Here is a 20230-nt window from a genome sequence, read left to right as displayed (position 1 = left end):
ACGGCACGACCACTAGCAGAGGGTAGTAAACAACAGTAATTGGCAATATGTGTTGCTCCCCCATTTCTTTCTTTCTGTATTAAGTATTCTGTATTGTTTATGCAAGTGCTGGGGTAACTAATAGTAATGCCCCCCCACAACATGCCCTGGCTACCTGCAGTAGGCTGTGGGAGCAGGGGAAGGGAGGGAGGGATGAGCAGGAGCCAAAAAGACAACAGCTGCAAAATAACAGCAGCACCTACTGGCCAAAGGCCTGAACTACAGAAATGGGCAACACCACCTGGTGGCAAAAGAAGCAATTACAAGTCTTTGAGTCACTTGGTGTTTACTTGCCATGAATCCATAGATAGAATGACATAATTAGTGGTGACACAAGCTAAACTATGTACGAGCAGTTTTACTCTAACGTGCTGAAAAGACTTTTAAACCAGTGGGAAATCCTACTTGGGCAAATACAAATGCAGTTGTGGCACCGTAAACAGGAAATCTTGTGGTGTGTACATGCAGCCATAGGGAGCAGTGACCAAGGGTAGAAACCAGGCCCCCTCCCATTTAGAGCAGAATCTGTCTCCCTGAGCCTTATACCTTCTACCTTCTGTTCCTCCAGGCCTCTCATATTTTTCTGTCTTGACTGTCCAGGGTGGGTATTTCAACGTGCAAGTTGAAGAGTTGTTTAATTCTATGAATTAGTGCCTGCCCTGTGCCCTGTACTAGGAAACAAGTGATGGAGGTTCAAACCTGCTTGAGGTAGGGGTTCGAACTTGGGTCTCCTACTTCTTGGGCAAGTGCCTTAGCCAATGGGATAAAGCAGTCTCCTTCAGCTTGTCCTGCAGGGTGATTCTGTTTTCCTGTCTGATGAAATAGAATCCAAAATTGTGTGTAAATGCCAAAAATAGCATTTATGCAGCTGCGTAACTGGCACTTAGGTGTGTAAAGCTAAATAAGATTCTGCCCTAAGCCTTTGTAAGCATAACTGCACGGGTTCTGCTGATGAAAAGCATAGACATGGGCCACAAATGGATTTTCTTATATCAGATCTGAACTAGTATCTGTTGAAGTCAGCAGTTATCTTTTCATTGACATCAGGTGGCTGCTGGCTCAGAAACACACAATACACAGTGTTCTTTACCACAGTGCCTCCTCCTTCAGAGTTGAGGCTTAATTGGTTTTCCAAGGCATCAAAAGTTCCTATCATTCAATGGAACTCTTATGCAATACATAGAAGCAATACCGAATCATGCCAGATTGTAAGCTTTAACCTTTTCTTTCGTAATCTTTTCTTTCTCTTCTAGCACTATTGTACAATGCGCTTTAAATTTTAATTGCATTTTAATTACATGAAGTTGATTAAATGTTTGTTAGAGGTTGCAGTAAGTTATAATGTTACATTGTATCATCCATACCAGTATGATGTCTTCATTTTTTTTCATGAATGACTTCTTCAAGTTTATCTAATTTTGTGTCTTATCAGTCCATGGAGAGATCAGAGCAGTTATTTTCAGCTTCTTTTTGTGTTTTAGGTTTGTCAAGGTAAATGACATCTTGTGTTGTTAAATGCAGCTTTTGAGCCATTTGCAATATTTATATGGAAAAAAATGAAGAGGAAGCAACACAAATTTACTTACAATATCAGTTCTAGAAAAATGCCACTGTATTTACTTGAATCCAAGATGAATCCCTTCCCGTGCTGTTTTACATGGGGGGGAAAAAGACCCTCATCTTGGATTCCAATGTGAGGTGTCAGTGGGGCAGGTATCTGCTGCAGCTCTGACTCCAGCCTTGACCTGGAGTCAGAGTTTCCACCCCCGCCCCTGTTCCAGCAGGGCCCCAGCCCCAGACAGAGCAGCATGTGGTTGCTCTGGCCCATTCTGACCGTGCAACAGCGGCAACAGCTCTGGCCCTGGCTCTGGGGCCTGAGGGGGAGCTGCTGTTGCTACAACAGCTGCTGCATGGTCTAGCTGGGACTAGAGCAACCATGTACTCTGTACCGTGGGCTAGAGTGGGTTTGGAGACATTCTGGAGCTGGAGGGTAAACAGAAGGGGGTTAGGTGGGGCAGATGCCAGCAGGGGAGGCACAGAGTGGGGGAGGCAGGCAGCAGGGGAGCGAGTAGTGCGTGGGCCAGATGGCAGAGGGCAAGGTGGGGAGGCAGCCAGGAACAGGGATCAGGCCACTTGTCTCCCCTTCCTCCTACTGCTTGCTGACATTGCTTTCTCCACTGTGGTGGTGGGAGGGATGATTTTAAAATGATCCTCTCATAATTAGATCCTGTACATGGAAAGTTACAAGAAATTTATACATTTTCCTTCTATATAATCATTGGGGGGAGGTCATGTTAAATTCAGGGTTGTCTTGGATTTAGGTAAATATGGTACTTCTCAATGCATATTTTAAGGTTTGCATTGTGTTATCCTAATGGCAGAAGATACTTTAGTTTTACTATAGTTTTTGTGAATTATAGTTCCCCAGTATTAGAATAACCATGGATCACACAAAAGTAGACTTTTTTTTAATATTGTTCTCCCAGATAAAGGATTGTAGAGCAGCTTTCATAAAATGGACCCAAGCATTTTTCTGTTTCCAGTTCCTAGCCCATTTTTGTCCCTTCCCAACTCCTAGTTTACGTGCAAGTGTGTGGGGCCGGTCAGTGGGCTGGCTTGTCCCTACACCACTGACCTTGGCCCTGTGTCATCCTGCAGAGGCCCAGTCAGTCCTTTGCCACTCTGCAGTGCCCCACTCAGCCTCATGCCAACTAGCTTAGTCCTCCATGCTTGGTTTAGCACTCAGGGCCTTGCCATCCAGCCTGTGGCACCCCCTCCAGGTTTGGAAATTTGACAGCAGCAGACTGGCAATTATCTGTCACCACTCCTCCTCCCCCCACAATAAATTTTCAGATCTGTGGGGAGTCTTGTAGGCCAGATGACATGCCTCTGTTGGGATTGAGCATCCTTGGTCTAGGACCTAATCTTGCATGACATAGAGGAAGTCCTCCTAGGAACATTGTGTGTCTAGGAAATGAGGCATTGTAGGAGACAGCCTGCCACACGGAGAAGTTACTGATGCCATGCTTCCTGGACACTTATATTTCCAGGAGGACTTACACTATGTCATACAGTGGGCCTTTGCTCTGGAAAAATTTTTTTTTTCTACATTCTGCCTTCCAAAAACAAGGTATGTCTTAGTTGGTGACATGTTATATGCAAGAAAATACAGTGATTTCCCACTTTAAAATTAAAGGTTTTGTTTGTTTGTTTGTTTAAATAGGCAAACTAATGTATTTTCCCCAAGCTTTGTTCTCAGAATATGTTGAACTGTTTTGACTGAATTTTTTTGTGTCTGTTGCCTGCTTGAGGTTTTTGTTTTGGTTTTGTTTTGTTTTGTTTGGGGGGGTTAAGGGGAAGGGTGTGGGTTTTTGTTTTTTTTATGGAATTTCACTCAAATAGTTTGATAAAATTTATAAATAACTAAGGACAGGGTGACACAAAATTAACTATGGGTTAAAATACTTGCTACACCTGGACTACTAGAAGGTAACATTTATGACTTTTTATTGTATGTTATAAAACATTTTCATTCTGGAAATTATACTTTTTTAAGTTTGACCTCATGTCCACACTTTGCTACTACAGCTCTTGACAGCAACAGTAATTTGTTGCTGTATATTTGCCAAATGCCTAGAAGTGGCTTGGTCTGCAGTATTTATACCTAAAACACCCTACAGAAAAAGGGAGGAAAGTAGAATACAATAAGAACATCTGACAATAATTCCCATATTTGTTTTTACGTAGTTAAGTACCATAACACCATCACCAGAGGTGTATACGTTTTACATGATCTACAGTTTCTGAAAAAGTCCTGGAAAGGGCCCATGATTCTGAGTGATGATAAGTCTAAAGCAGCTTCATCTTGCTAGTGGGCAAAATGTATTCCTGTTAATAATCAGTGAGTTAGTCTCATTTTCTTAAACTTTTCAACTGGTTTAAGTGAAATAATGCAACTTATTTAAGCCTCTTAATTATTGTACTGTATGTAACAATCTCAGACACACACACTGATCTCTATATTTAAAGCTTTATTTGCTTTCAAACCATTTTAGTCACCCTGGTAAAAACAAGAACATTCAATTAGCTGAGTGTTCAATTCAGTTCAATTCAGAAAAAATATCAAAAGAACCCCAGTAGAAATAAAACAAGTTGTATGCAGACACCAGATCTGGCACAAGGTGTTTGAAGAGTTGTGTGCAGTTTGGTGCTCTTTCAGCTATGTGTATGCATAGGTAAGAAAACAAAAGGACAGCAACTGATTTTCTTTAATAGGAAAAACAACAACTTCATACCTTTCATTCCGTTACCTTAGTCAACCTTATAACAGTTTTTTGCTTGCAAAGTTAAGTTCAAAACCCAAATACTGAATTAGTTGTGCACTTAATTAGGAGGGTAGTGGGTCCCATGAACAAAATAGTATGCATGATCATGTAATTAAAGCATATGCATGATCATTATGCATATGCACAAGACAGCTGAATTAGGAAACCTTAATTCCAGCATTTCCTAAATTTGAGGGCTTGACTTTGCAGACAGAATAGTGTCATTTTAATATGGTTTTGTTAAACTTGGTATGCTTGTGTAACATTTGTAAAGCAGGCTTTATTCTTTTGAAGGAAAGCATGTTAATTGATCATCTGCTGAAGTTGTACAGGTAATCATTTTGCAAAACACATTTTAAATAAAAAATAAGTTTTTAGTTATTTTAACTTTAGAAGAAATGACATTAGAGAACTCTTTAGTTGAATAATATAAATGCTGTTATTTAATATAGCCTTTATTATCTTCTATGAATCTTCAAGGAGGGTCTGTACAAAAGTTTTAATTAGTAGTTGTGCAGGGTTTATGAGTCACCTGTTTGATTTGATGCTCATCTACGCCATTGTGCTGACTTGTGGAATCTAGGCTTGTTTTACCTGTGTATAAGATGTACTTTCTGTAAGTGTCATAAAGAAGAGTAAGCCTGGGTATAAATACAGGCCTGCATACTGAGAGAGGTGATCAGGATTGAAAAATAAGCGTCTCAAAAATAGCCCTTGAGTGTACTTAAAACCTAGCACAATGATGAACAAGCTTTATTCTGACAGCAAAATTATACTAGGTACCTATTTTAATAGTTAACTCTCATAAATTTTAAATTACATGTTGCTTCTGAATTTGAAACTTACTTTGTGGGACTTACTTGCAGAGACAGATCTGGAAAATGAAACTTCTCTACCTGTGCAAGAGAGGGCTTCTGTTTCATTTTTATGCATCCATTCTTTACACAGAGCCAGGAGGACTGTTTGAATTGTTATTTAGATTTCAAAGGATGTTTTTCTACACACGCTTCAGAGGACAGCACTTTAAGTAGAGTGGCTCAGAGAGCCATTCTAATGAAAGCACCCACAGTGTCACATGTATTCAGCATCCTGCACTTCAAAATGGTAGCAGGGGCGCTTTAACTGAAGCTCATTTGGTGAGCTTTAGATAAAGTGCCCCTGCCGACATTTTGAAGTCCCAGGATGTTGAGTACCCATGATGCAGAGGATGCTGCAGCGTGCTACTTAGCACGCTCTAGCAGACTAGATTAATCGAGTCTGCTCTGACACATGCTAATTAATGTGTTGGAGCAGACATCCGGCACATTTGTAGGTGCCTCAACAGACCAGGCTGATATTGTGGATGCTTACAGATGTAGAAAATAAAAACCAACAAACCACTTTACTTTTAGTTTGGCTCAGCCCCACGCTAAGTGCAGCACATGCCCAGAAGAGGAATCATGTCAGTTTGACCCAGTTCCCCAGCGTCTATATAGCTTGCATGTTTCAGCAGGGCTTTTTGGCGCTCTTATCTAATAGCCGATTGAATCAGCTATTAGATAAAAGCACCAAAAAGCCCCACTGAACCACACAAGATATACAAATGCTAGGTGAGTCAGATCAAACTGATGTGATTCCTCCTCCAGTAAAGCAGGTTTTTTGGTGGGGGGAGGGGGTTTCCACATCTGTCAGCACCCAAACATTTTTGTTTCTGTTTTCCTTGGTCACTTCACCTTGTTAGATTACTTACGGCTGCACTTATTGCACAACTGAATTCTTGTTTTTCAAATATTGTAACTTGACTTTGACACCGTTGTTTGTTCATGGGTGTCAAAGATACAGCCCGTGGGCTGGATTCAGTCCACAGAGCCCTATCATCCAACTTGCAGTGCTTCCTATGGGACTGAGATCCATGCCACATGCAGCATGTGCTAGCCCTGGTTCTGTGCTCTACATCTGTTGTGTGGAGCCTCTCTGGCATGGGCTACACATGGCTGAAGCTACTGCACACAGGGTTGATCCGGGCCATGCTCTGTATGAGGCACCTGGACCATACTGGCTCTGCACCCTGGATCTGAGGCCAATCCATATCGAGCCCATAGACCAGCCACATGTGCTGGGTCCAGCATACAAGGCCAGTCTGGCTCAGCTGCCACATACAGCACGCTCCCTGAACTGTCCCTGTGCTGTGCAAGACTGCACTCAGCATGTGGGTCTGGGCTGGGGCCAGCCCTGTATACAGCATGTTATCTGAACCCATCCCACACCCCATGTGCAGCACACACCAGATCTGTCCTGCACACTGGATCTAACAGGTGGGGCTGGTCTGTGGGCCATTTCCACCTGCAGACCAGCAGCTGGGGGGGGGGCAGATGAGTTTGATACCCTTGTTTTAGATTACAAGTAATTAATTAAACCAGTAAAAAACCTTACCTACTTGAATAATATTTGAGCTATGGCAATATATTGTGTGATGTTTCCTTCAAGAAAAGACTGATGGGAATTATTTTGATGTATTTTGTAGAAAGCAGATAAATTTTTTATTGCAGTTTACAGTCAAATTATTTAAAACTAATAACATCCTGGGTTTTTTTTGTGGGGGGTTGCTTAAATGGTTGTCAGATTTGACAGCTGTCAATTTATTTATGGAAAGATTAATTTTAATAATTCTTACCTGAGAAATCACACTTTTGTGATTAACATATTGGTGTCTGTTTGTTACACATGGGTTATGTATCCAGCTCTGACTGATGTTTATTACTGCAGTTATTTTGTTCAAGGTCACTGTTCTTTATTTACTTAATATGTCCAGGTCTTTTAGATCTAAAGCCTAAGATGATCATGCCATTCTGTATTCTGGGGTTTGCTTTTGTGTCGCTCATAAAACTTGTTCCTCCATAGTTGTTGGGGGCCTGCTTTGGTCCTCCCCTCTGTTTCCATCTCTTGTCCGTAGACGTCTCAACATCAAGGAATTCATCTTCTAGTAACAATTGACATTTGCAAGACTCTGAGGAAACCGTATATTCTTTGGGTTTTGGAACTATGTATGTAGGCCGGCCTTGTTGTAGGCTGGCCTAATAATTGCTGCTACAGTAGAAGTGGCAATACACCTCACCCTGCACAGCAGTTGTACAGAATAGCAGTTGTACATGCTACTGCCTCTCAGGGTGGATTTGATTAGAATCACTGGTCAGTGATTTAAGCATTGTTTTCTGTAAAAAGTGTATTCTTGTTTGATATCCTCTGTTCATTTAACTTCTTGAAACTTTGCACTTTTAGAGAAAGGTAAGGGCTTGACTGTGTGTATACAAATTCGCAGGAAGACAGTAGGGCTGATAGGTGGGTAATCAGGTCTGTTATCTCTCATCTCCATATACTGGTGTTAACAAGGATGTTATCTTTGGAGACGATAAACTCTCTCTGTGCCTGAAGAAGGGCATTTGTGCCCGAAAGTTTGCAAAGACCAATTTTTCCAACTATTTAGTTGGTCTCATAAAAGATATTGTATGTACCCAGAGATCCTTGTCTGCCTATGATCTCTGGAGAAACAAATCCGCAGTTTGAGAACTAAAACTAACCATTACAGAGATGCTAAATGGCATCTTTTAGAGACTGAGTACTGAATCTCATTGAGTAGATTAGTTTTCTTTAATCATAGATTTCATAGACATTAGGGCTGGAAGGGACCTCGGGAGATCATCGAGTCCAGCCCCCTGCCCAAAGGGCAGGAAGTCAGCTGGGGTCATAGGATCCCAGCAAGATAAGCATCCAATTTACTCTTGAAGGTGTTCAATGTAGGTGCTTGAACCACCTCCGCTGGCAGACTGTTCCAGACCTTGGGGGCTCGGGCAGTAAAGAAATTCTTCCTTATGTCCAGCCTGAAACGGTCTTGCAGGAGTTTGTGACCGTTCGATCTTGTCATCCCTTGGGGCGCTCTGGTGAACAAACGTTCCCCCAGATCCTGGTGGTCACCCCTGATAAACTTGTAGGTGGCCATCAGATCACCCCTGAGCCTGCGCTTTTCCAGGCTAAAGAGTCCCGTGGCTCTCAGCCTGTCATCATAAGGTCTGTTTTCCTGACCTCTGATCATGTGCGTGGCTCTCCTCTGGACTCTCTCAAGCTTCTCCACATCCTTTTTGAATTGTGGAGCCCAAAACTGGACACAGTACTCCAGCTGCGGCCTCACCAAGGCCAAGTACAAGGGGAGAATGACGTCCCGGGATTTGGTTGAGAAGCATCTATGGATGCACACCAGCATTTTGGTCGCTTTACTAGCAGCAGCATCGCATTGGAGGCTCATGTTCATCTTGTGGTCAATGATGACCCCCAAGTCTCTTTCTTCTGTAGTGCTAACCAACATAGCACTGCCGAGCCTATAAGGGTGCTTGCAGGTTTTTCTTCCCAAGGTGGAGAACCTTGCATTTATCGGTGTTAAACACCCATGAGGTTCTCATCTGCCCATTTGCTGAGCTTGTCCAGGTCAGCCTGGATCACCCGCCTATCTTCTGGCATGGATGCTTTGCCCCAAAGTTTGGTGTCATCGGCGAACTTGGCCAGTCCACTCCTGACTCCAGTGTCCACATCGTTAATGAAGATATTGAACAGTATGGGTCCCAGGACAGAGCCTTGAGGGACCCCACTGGTCACAAGGCACCATGATGAGTGACTGCCATCAATCACAACCCTCTGGGTCCGAACACGAAGCCAATTTCCCAGCCAGCGGATCGTGGTGGAGCCAAGGCCACAACTGGTCAGTTTGGCCAAGAGGTGATCATGGGATACCAGATCAAAAGCTTTTTTGAAGTCAAGATATATGACATCAATCTCTTCTCCCTTGTCCAGGTGATAGGTCACCTGGTCATAGAAGGAAATGAGATTGGTCAAACAAGACCTACCCACAACAAACCCGTGCTGGCTGTCCCTTAGAATGTTAGCCTGGGCCAGTCCCTCAAGCACGGCCTCCTTAATAAACTTTTCTAAGATCTTCCCCAGGATAGAAGTCAGGCTAATGGGCCTGTAGTTAGCTGGATCCACTCTGCTCCCTTTCTTGAAGATCGGCACCACATTGGCCTTCTTCCAGTCTTCGGGCACTACACCAGAGCGCCAGGAGTTTTCAAAGATCCGTGCCAGGGGCTGGGCTATGACGCTCGCCAGCTCCTTGAGTACCCTGGGGTGCAGATTGTCAGGGCCAGCTGACTTGAAGGTATCCAGCTTCTCAAGGTGTTCCTTCAGGAGGTCGGCATTGATGGAGGGTAGGGGATCCCCCTCACCCAGATTTCCCTGTCCCATAGCAGGCATGGGCATCCTGTGTGACTGATGAAAGACTGACGCAAAGTACCTATTTAATAGGTTGGCTTTTTCCTGGGCGTCAGTTGTCAGTTGCCCCATCTGGTTTAGCAGGGGTCCAACATTGCCCTTGCTTTTCCTCCAGCTCCCCACATATCTGAAAAAGGACTTTTTGTTGTCCTTGATGCCTGAAGCTAGTTGGAGTTCAGTTGCAGCCTTGGCTTTCCTGGTTTGCTCCCTGCAGGACCGGAGCAGCGCGGAGTAATCCTCCTTGGAGGTGAATCCCGTCCTCCATCCTTTGTAGGCTTTCCTTTTTAGCTACAGTAGGTCCGCTAGGTCTCTGGAGAGCTAGGGGGGCTGCTGTGCCTTCTTGCTGCCTTTCCTCCGTGTTAGAATAGATTTAGCTTGTGCACTGAGGATCGCTTCCTTGAGAAGCAACCACTCTTCTTGAACTCCCAACTCCCTGGGGTCATGGTCCCTGAGGGCCTGACCGACTAGCCTCTTGAGCTTGTCAAAGTTGGCTTTTCTGAAGTCAAGGACTTCTGTGTTGCTGACTGACTTCCCAGCTTTACGGCGGATGGTGAAGGTGATCAGCTCGTGGTCGCTGTCACCCAACTTCCCATCAATCACTAGGTCGCTGATTTAGGTCGTCCCCCGTAGCCAGTACCAGGTCAAGCAGCGCTTTGCCTCTTGTTGGCCCATAGACTTCTTGAGTCAGGTAGAGGTCATCCATGCACGAGAGAAAGCTTTGCGCCTGCTCAGATTTAGCTGAGTGATCTTCCCATGAGATGTCCGGGTAATTGAAGTCACCCATGACAACCAAGGTCCTGGAGCAAGCGGCCTCAGTCAGTTCCTGGGCGAACTCCTGGTCAAGCTCGGGACTTTGAGTGGGAGGTCTGTAGTAGACTCCCACCGTTGTGTCCCCTGTGCCGTATTCCCCATGAATTTTTACCCAGAGGGTCTCTAGCTGGCCATGCCAGTCGCCAACATCAGCTTGCAGGGTCATGTAGCTTTCCTTCACATAGAGAGCTACACTCCCGCCCCTTTTGCCAACACGATCCGTCCTGTATAGGGTATAGCCCTCTATACCCGTGGTCCAGTCATGGTCTCCGTTATCCCAATGACATCATATTTCTTTGCACTGAGCAGGAGGACGAGCTCGTCCTGCTTGTTGCCCAGGCTCCTGGCATTAGTGTACAGGCAGGCAAGTGTGCCCTTGGGGGCTCTTACCTTGCCCACGGATTGTGCCAGGGCTGGGGCAGAGGTGGGCTCCCTTAAGTGCCCCCTTAAGTGCCTTGGACCGCTGGCTTTGCAAGGGCCGTTCAGCAGGCCAACAGGGACAGTAGTCCCCCCATCCCCCAGCGGGCTTAGTTTAAATCCCGGTGGAGCAGGTCAGCAGCCTGGCTGAGAAGAGCCTCCTCCCCAGGGGAGAGGTGGAGGCCATCTCTTCCCAGCAGCTCACTGCCTCTCTCTCCAAAGAGCGGGCTGTGGTCATGGAAGCCAAAGCCTTCCCGATAACACCAGCGCCGCAGTCTTTGGTTCACCATTTAATCTTTACTAAACTATACAGGAACCTCCAGGAACCCCCTAAGATTGGGCCTCTAATATAGTCCATGGCCTGTTGTGACCTATTGATAAAAGTTCTAAAATATTATATGAATATGTTGTCTCAAATAGTATATAATTAGAAGTTATAATCCCTATTCCATGATGATATCTTTGAGCTTTAACATATCTTAAATAAAAACTATCTTTATATGTTTATTTTTTAATCATCTTAATAAAAAAGTGGTTAAATAAAAACATCTGATTTAAATTTAAAAATCCTGTGTTTTAATTTTTAAAAAATTGTTGATTTTTATCCACCCTGCGGCCTATTTCAATTTGGTCCTGTTGTTGCAATCTGACACAAGGCACAAGGTCAGGAGAGAGGCTCAGCAGAAAACTGAAATAATGGAGTCCTCTGTACTGAAAGAGTTTATGGTATAGTTTGGAGAAGCACAGACTGAAAGTGTTATAGTCCAGAGTGTCAGTTTTCATCCCCCCTATTACAATGCGTGCAGCTGGTAGTTTGCCTCACACTTTCCAGCCCAGCCCCTATTTTCTGCTTCTTATAACTTATCCCAAGCAGTAAAAGTCTGGCAAAAATGTTACTTCCCAGGTGTCTGCCTGCAGCTGATATTTATTGGAAAAATCCAGCTGTTTCCAAGAATGGGCCAGGGTAAAAGGGGAAAATGTTGTTTACTCCATATAAAAAAAAAATCTGAAGACCTTGTCTTCAAAAAGCTATAGCACTCCATATTTTGCAGCAGGAACTAGAAATTTACTGGGGGTGTTTGGCATTAGGGATCTGTCTTTTGCTGTCCCTTTAAAACAAAACAAAACAAAATATACTAGTTGGTCAAATTTCAGTCTTTGAAAAGTAGCATTTTTTCACATGCTCAATAAAGGTGCCTTAGGGTTTTGGTTTTTGGAGGTTTTTTTAGGAGACAGTTTCCTTGACAATTTTACCAGTCTAAGCAGGGCATGCTTCACCATGGGGCTGAACAAGGATTTCTCAGATCTGGGTGTCTGCACTGAGAGCAAGGAGACATTTTCTTGCCCTTCAACACTTGAAAGAACCTCCACCCAACCTGGTGCATTGTGGAGAGTCTCCAGGCTTCCTGTCTCTTCTCCAGCTTTTGCATCCTGCCACTATCCCGTGGCGGAACAGGGTGTGGGCTGCAGCCATACACAAGGTGCTGTGCAGGGGGAGCACCTCTGCGTGGTGTGGAGCAGTGCAGCGTAGCATACACAGTATGGTGCAGCAGAGCCAGGGGTGGGAAGGGGGAGGGGAAGTATCCATGTGCACAGTGTGATGGAGTAGAGTGGGGGAAAATGGCAAATGGGGAAGCGTCAGTATGTGCAGTGTGGAGCAGTGTGGTAGAGGGGGGACATGTGTTGCATGGTGGAGCTCAGTGGAAGGAAGGTGGGAGCACATGTCCGTGTGTGTGGCTCTCAACAATTCACCACAACTCATTAAGTGGCCCTCCAGCTTAAATACTTGCCTACCTCTGGTCAAGACTGAAGCCTAGGATCTTGAAATGAGAAAGAAATAGACTGGAAGGGCAGGGGAAGAAGAGGTCAAGTTGTGTGTGTGGGGAGGGAGAGGAGGAGGGGACACTGAGCAGAAATGAGTGACCAGTAGAGAGGTTCTCCTCCAAAACTTTGAATGGGACCTTTGATTCCAGATCTTACTGGTCCTCTGTTGTCAGCAAATATCTGTAAACCATATTATTGAAGTGTACTGTTTTCCATCTAGGTCTGGGCTGTCTGGAGCAGAGGTGGCCAGCCAGCCCATGGCATGTGTGCCACAAGTAGCACAGCCAGCAGCTGTGTTTAGCATGTGTCAGATAGGTGGGACAGGGAGCAGAATGGCACTTGGAGATGGGGTGGGACTTAACTTGTATGCCTGCCAAAAAGGTTGACCATCACTGATCTAGATGAAGATGACAACTTACCATTGCTGTCATTTACTTTGTTAGCCCAAGTGTCAGAGGTCCACATCAGGAGATTTAAAGATTCTGACCTTGCTGATAAATCATGAAAGTGAGAACATAATCACAACCTAATGGAATTTGTATTTATTACAGGGGGTTTTTCTTTTTGTTTTGTTTTTAAAGAAAACTTGGAAATTATACACACACTATTTTTAAAAAGTTAGGCTGCAAAGTCCAACACCCAAAAGTAAAGAAAAGACTTTTGAAAGCTGCTCCTTTTTTATATGTACATTATGATAATCTCTTTAATTATATACTCACATATTGTTGCTCAATGTTTTCTTTTTCTCATCATTGCTTGGTGTGGTTCTAATCCTTGTTCAAATCCTGGGTATAATTGGCTGTTGGGTTTTGGTACATTGCTTATTCCTACACTATCTGAGCACTTCACAAACAGAAGTTACTTTTTCACTACACCATTTCACTAGTGAAAGGGGCATTATTGTCCCCATTCTGCAGGTATAGAACTAAGACACAGATTAAGGTAAAAAAATACCTGTTTATTTGGGGCATCAGAATTGAGAGGCCTATGCCTGAATTTGCACTTCTGAGTATGCACTTCTGCCATTCTGATACTGGGAACCCAGGAAATGACAGAAATGCATTTAATGAAAGTGACTTTAGTAGTATCAGTTTTAGGAACTGTTTGGTGAAGGGAGGGATAGAATCAAATTCTCTAAATAGCACTGAACACCTTTAACTGTGAGCATATTCTTTCTTTTCTGTCAGTCCCCTGCCTCATTCACTCCAGACCCTCCTCCAACTTCTGCCGCAGGTAAAACTTAATCTGGCAAACAATGGGTATCTTTACGCTGCAGCCATGATTCATTCCTAAATTGAGCCCCTCCTGTTCACTGGAAAGATTACAGGTCACATGGAAAAAAATGTATTCATGTAATTACGGGCTGTATCATAATTCATCAGAACAATGGTGCCAAATTAAAGTTGCCCAAGCATTTCATATCTTTTGATTGCTTAATTTGAAACCTTAATAATAATCTTTTAGTATAGTTTTTACAAGTATTATATGACAAAAAAGTTTTTTTGTGTGTTTTATAGTTTGTGAAATGGAGGTCTTCAGCATATTTCCAGGATTCCTGCTGCTATACTGGCCTATACTCTGATCCTGGTGAGTTTCTCAAGTTAAGAGGGAGGCATTCAATAAATATCTGACTAGAGGAGGATGTAGCAGTAAGTGAGTTATAGAAGTTATTGCAGAATCAGTTCTTTAGCAGGGTATTCAGGAGCGTGTACTGTGGGAAATGCCATCTTTTAAGTAAGATGTAAAGCTCATGTCCTCTCCTTGGTAAGCAAAACTTGTCCTTTTCTTCTTTTTTCCAAGAGTTAGGGTGTGAATCCAGGTGCTGTGCCCAAAATTCAGTTAAGATCATTATATTTTACCACTACTGTTTAAGTTGTACATAGCTGCAGTACATACTTAATGGCCTTCCCTAAACTGCTGTGTAATTTTAAACTCCACTGTTAAACAGCTTCTGTATTCCACCTTAAATAGCTGCGTTTCATTGATGCGTGAAGGGACTTTTCTCTGTCATTTACTTAATCGGGGGAGTTAAGATGTTTAATTTTCTAGCTTTTGTAAAGCACTTTGATATGCTCAACTGAAAGATGTAATGGAAGCGCAAGACTGTATCATCTTTAATAACAGCTGTGGTTTTATGGATTGTTTTGGTCTTGGATGGTAACAAGTTTTAAACCTGCAAAACTTCTAAGTATTTCTGTTACAGAGCATATGTTGTTAGAGCACAGAATTTATTTGTTTTTATGTAAGAAACAAATTAGCTCAGCTATAACAAAATAGCCTAATTGAAAAAAACTGATTCATAACCATAATGCATATAGAAATAGTGGAACAAATGAGACATGAGAAAAAATGAGACAGTTGTGAGAGAGAATACTATTAAGACAGGAAAGCAGATTTTCATGCTGGTAAAGAAAGAAGTGTATGCAGTTTAATGTATATAAATGATCAAGTATATTAATAGGGGGGTTTTTCATCCCAGCCAGTGTATGTTTTGCTTCCCCAAATGAGGGTTTGTGCACTTTCAACTAGGATTGTTTACTTAAAGTGGAAGCAGTGATTTTTCGCTGTATTGTGTGGTATATCACTGCTTAATAGCAGGAGCTCTGGGCCCAAGGGGTTACAAAGAAGTTAAACCAGTGATGTTGTGTTTAGAAGCACCCTTGTCCTAACTTTTGTCCTCTTCAAGTGGGATTGACAGTTCTGCGCTCACATCTCACTGGAAACCTGTTCTCTGGGCCTTTGTCTATATGCATCAATGGATGTGGGAATGGAGGAACTCTGTCTTCCAATACTGGGCAGAAAAAGCAGGATTCCCTCCCCCTCCCATTCCCCTTCCAGTTAAACTCTTTCTTCAGTTTAAAAGGAAGCGTCATATTTTAAGATAACTGTTTAGATTCTGGAGGCCAAACTTATTTACAACTAATGCAGGCAAGAGATGAAGTCCTTCAGACTAATTTACTCATGCTTAGGGTAGGTAGAGTTTCTGCATCTGCCCTTTGAGTCTCTTGGGATGGGAGGAGTTTTAATTAAGGAGTTCTGCTGCTGGGAGCCTCTGAAGGAAGCAGGAGTAGACTTCATGGCTGTCTTGGCAGTGCACCCTTAGAAGGCACAACATTCACGTTTTGGGCTCTGTTAGCTGTACAGCTCTCTGTAGTCTCCATCATCTCTTTTTGTTAGTGAAGTTATGGTTGCTTTGCATTAGATCTAATTTCCCCTCCCTCATTTTTCCCACTGCCTCCCTTTGCACCATCATGAGCTGGTGATGAGAGACCTCAGGGATCTCTTCTTACTGGAACAGGATAGGCAGTTTCTTGCTTGCATATAGAAAAGATAAATGACAGAAGAACAGATGAACTCAGTATGCTTTCTGTTATAGGTGTGATGGACAGGTAACAGAAGATTGTTCCACTTTGCTGTCAGAGAACCAGAATGACCGAGTGCTTCCTGCCTCCTACCAGCAGCCCCAGTGAACACCGCAGGGTAGAGCATAGTGGAGGTCTTGCTCGTACCCCAAGCTCTGAAGAAATCAGCCCAACAAAATTTCCTGGATTGTACCGAACTGGTGAGCCTTCACCACCTCATGACAGCCTCCATGAGCCTCCCGATATAGTGTCTGATGATGAGAAAGAGCATGGCAAGAAAAAAGGAAAATTTAAGAAAAAGGAGAAAAGAAGTGAGTAGACATTTTCTCATACCCGCCACGTGTGCGTTTCTTCTATATTTAAGAGAAACTTCCTGGAAGATACTACCTAAGTTTTCAGCTTTTTTTTTTTTTAAATAAAAAAAGCTTTGCGCTTTGGTTTTGTTTTTTAAATGCAAGTGTACTATGTTCCAAATGGCTAATGTAAAGGTTTATCCAAAGTCTAAGTAGGTGCTGAGTCAGTTGTCTGGCATGATGCTCTTTTCATCCCATTATCTCCCCCTGCTCTGAGTGGGGAGTTCCCAAAGTGTAATGCCAAATAAAAGCTCTTTGACATAATAGCAGCATGCTATCTAAAACAATGTGCTTTGGTTTCAAATATGTTTAATTGAGCAGGAGAGGATCTTTCAAAATTATAGAAACCAATTTGAATCTAAAAGTGGAGACTTTCTTCATGGGCTGAGGACAGTAAACTGAAGAACAGGTACATATATATTTTTTCTTATGTTTACTTAATCTAATCATGTATTTTGACTTAGTAGTATATTCCTATAGTGTCTTATTAATAATATCCGAAGTGTAGAAGCAGATCTCGAGATCAGAATCTTTTAAAAAGGGACATGTAAAAAATGAAAGAAAGTGGTTGATTATAAAATCCATTACTTACCACAGAATTATTCCCCAGAACTTCAGTTTTCACTTAAATCCTCCCCCCCAGTAAAGAAAATCTAACTGCTTCCATAGGTGCTAAGAACTCCAGCTTCAACAGGACTTCTTTGTTGATATAGTTAAATCTTGTATATACCAATGCATGCTGCATATTGAAAACAGGAAACATGGACACAGGTTGAAGCATATTCAGCTTTTATTATACCTATTTCTGTTATTTTTATAATATCCTTCTTTACGTATATGCCTCACGGTAATCTAGTTTAAAAGAAAATGGAAAGGACACTGCAGTGTAGCAAAGACAAATCTGATGCTGTGCACATTTGCCTTAATTGTTCTTTTAATGAGATATTACAAACTACTCTGTGAAAGATTTAAAGCATTTTTTGTGATTTCAGAGTAGCTTTAAAGGTGTGAGACAAATTTAAGCAGAACCAATTAAATCTTTGCACCTGAGAGGTAAAGTTATCCATCATTCCACATTCTGTTAGTAAGCTGTGTACTGCTCAAAAGCTGTGCGTGGTAGGTTGAATTATATGTGATGTTTTAAGTATTTTTAGTTACAACCCAACTGTTATCCCTGTAAAATTACATTTTAAATTATATGACTTTTTGGATTCAAACAGCAAAATGCCTCGGAGCAGGTGTTTTACATAAGTTTATGCCCAAGGTCTCCTTAAAATGATATAATACCATGGATTACAATAGCTCCCTTTTCAGCCTTGCTTTACAGTATGCTTTGCAAATTTTAATGTTATTTTCAGTCTCTTCCAGCCCTAATTTTTGCTCTACCATTTATTATTCAGCTTGCCCCAGTTTCCTATCTACTCTCTGTCCTTATAGCCCCTCAGCCCACATACACAGCAGCGTACACAAGCTAGCTAGGTGTCATAAAAACTAAGATTTAAACAAATACAATTTCTAGCAGAACAAATGTTTCAAAAAGCTTGGTCTTCCTCCTCTTTCTTGGATAGGAACATTGAGTAACTGTAGCAGATTCAAGTAATGTGTTCAATGCTTGACACTGAATGAGGGAAAGGAAGGGTGCTGTTTTCAGACTTTGTACATAAAATTCAAGATGGAGCAAATGTTTGTTTGGCTTACAATGTCAGTATATTAATGATGGTGTCAGCAGAACCTTTTATGTACAGAAACATTGTGCCAACAGTCTTTGTTCGCTAATTAGTCAAATAGTATTACAAACTCTTTTAGAAAAGTTGTCGTGGTAGGTGGAAATGAAGGGGCAGTTATCCTGACTGACTGGACTCAAGAGTAGACTTTTAGATGAAGCAGTTATTTGTAAAATGGTCATTGTTTCTACTGAACTGTTGCTATGTTTTTCTGTACATTAGTGTGGGAGATTTTTATCTCTGTAGTAATCTATTAGGGCTGTGCAAAGCTTCGGTCACTGGTCAACAAGTAGGAGGAGCAGGCCTACTTGCTCTTGTTCCCCTATATCCCAACATCTACAGGTAGACCTCCAGCTCCAGCCCAAAGTATCCAACTTTGGAAATGTACCTTCAATCTGCACTGCTGGCCACAATATAAAAGCATTTCTGTTACCATCCCCAATTTAGGTTGGGAAGCAATGAAAGGGTAATTCTGTCCCCCTCCTGATACAATCCTTGATTTCTCTGCAAAGTGACAACAAAGATGGATATCACAGTGTTTTTTGTGAGGTGGATGCTTGTTTATCTGGAATTGTATTGCAGCCATCAGTGACCAAACAGATGCTATTATTTAACAATATTTAATTTCTATTGATCTTGCTAGTCTTGAGGTAGTGCTTTTAGGGAATAGCTTTGTATGCAGCTTTAGGATTTCTGAGGTATACATTTCTTGGTATTCTCTTACCTTGATGTTTATGCCTTAGTGAGGAGATCTAAAACTCTGCTTTTCCACATTCTTTTTCTGATGCATGCTGTACAGTAACTTTGATCTCTACTTTTCAAAAATCAGTACAGTCTTTTAAAATGAAAAGAAAATGAAGTAAAGCACTTCAGTTTCTCGTGCTTCCTATACCCAGCAGACAGCAGTAGCCCGAATGTGAACTTGCACTTTGATGTGCTTTGCATGTTAAATGACATACTATGCTATGATCTATTTGTAAGCTGGACACCAAAATGCCTGCTAATAGACAAATCCTTTGCTAATTTTCCAAAGAAGAAAAAACTGGAAAGCTATTTACAGGAGGTAGTTACGCATGTATCTCTGTCTCTTCTTGATACTTAAGGGACCTTTGTAAATTGATGATAGAACCTCTGACAAATGGAAGCTGAATTTATATGTCAGTTGCACAAAAGCTAGTGTGCTCATTTTTCATCCCACCTCTTACTGCTTGTTTAAAAGAGCCTATGATTTATAAATGTGTTGATTGGAAGCAAGCAGAATGATCCAAAAAGCTACAATAAGGATATGGAGTATGTAGATTATTTAAAACTGTTGCATCTAGTACCTACTTCAGAGATGTATCTGGCCCTTTTAAATTCAACCTTATTTTATTTAAAATAGAGGTGCACCAATAAAGGTTTTTTTGATTTAATACAAATGGCAGATGATTAACCAGCCATATCAGCTGATACCAATCCAATAGTTCAGAGGTGGGCAATTATTTTGAGTGGAGGGCTGCTTACCCAGTTTTGGCATGCTGTCGAGGGCTGCATGGGTAGCCCCACTCCTTGACAGGTGCCCTGCCCCCTGGTCACCATCTTGGGACCAACATCCCAATGTCTTGGGACCAATGTCCCAGGGCCAGCACCAGTGGGGCCCAAAGCAGGGCGCAGGCTGGCAGGGGTCCGTGGAGCTGGGCTGCACCAGCAGCGAGGGGGGAACTGGCCCGGCTCCCTAGAGCCCCTGCCAGGTGGGACCCCGCACTCCTGCCACCCTGCTCTGGGCCCCACCGGTGCGGGTCCAGTGCTCCCACTGACTCCCCACCTGCTCACACCCAGTGCCCCCCAGCCCGGCAGTACAGATGGGGAGCAGCATACAGCCCCAAACCCCCTGCTCGCCAACAGGGAAGAAGCTGGTGCTAAGCACGGGGAAAAGTGGCCCCTCACCTGCTGCATGGCCGGCGCCTACGTTGCAGGTACTCACAGCCCACGTAGGGCTGTCCAGAGCAGGCACAGGCAGGCTGCAGGTGGCAGCAGTGTGGGGCGCTGGCCATGGGGCAGGCGGGGGGCCACTTTTTCCCCACGCTCAGCACCAGCTTGTA

General features: G+C 42.9%; 1 protein-coding gene across 1 annotated transcript in view; it reads left to right on the top strand.

The window, feature by feature from the left end:
- The window catches only part of RALBP1 (ralA binding protein 1), a 46518-nt gene that overhangs the window by 8047 nt on the left and 18241 nt on the right, over positions 1-20230 (top strand). Inside the window, exons 2-3 of the mRNA XM_090039682.1 lie at positions 14228-14297; positions 16087-16383. Coding sequence (XP_089895808.1) covers positions 16140-16383 — 244 coding nt within the window. The 5' untranslated portion in view covers positions 14228-14297; positions 16087-16139. The remainder of the gene's footprint in view (positions 1-14227; positions 14298-16086; positions 16384-20230) is intronic.

The sequence above is a fragment of the Crocodylus siamensis genome, chromosome 3 (genome assembly GCF_052110815.1).
Source record: "Crocodylus siamensis isolate JL-2025a chromosome 3, ASM5211081v1, whole genome shotgun sequence".
NCBI classification, from domain to species: Eukaryota; Metazoa; Chordata; order Crocodylia; family Crocodylidae; genus Crocodylus; species Crocodylus siamensis.
Note: the sequence above shows the minus strand (reverse complement) of the source record. Positions and strands in the feature narration are given on the sequence as shown.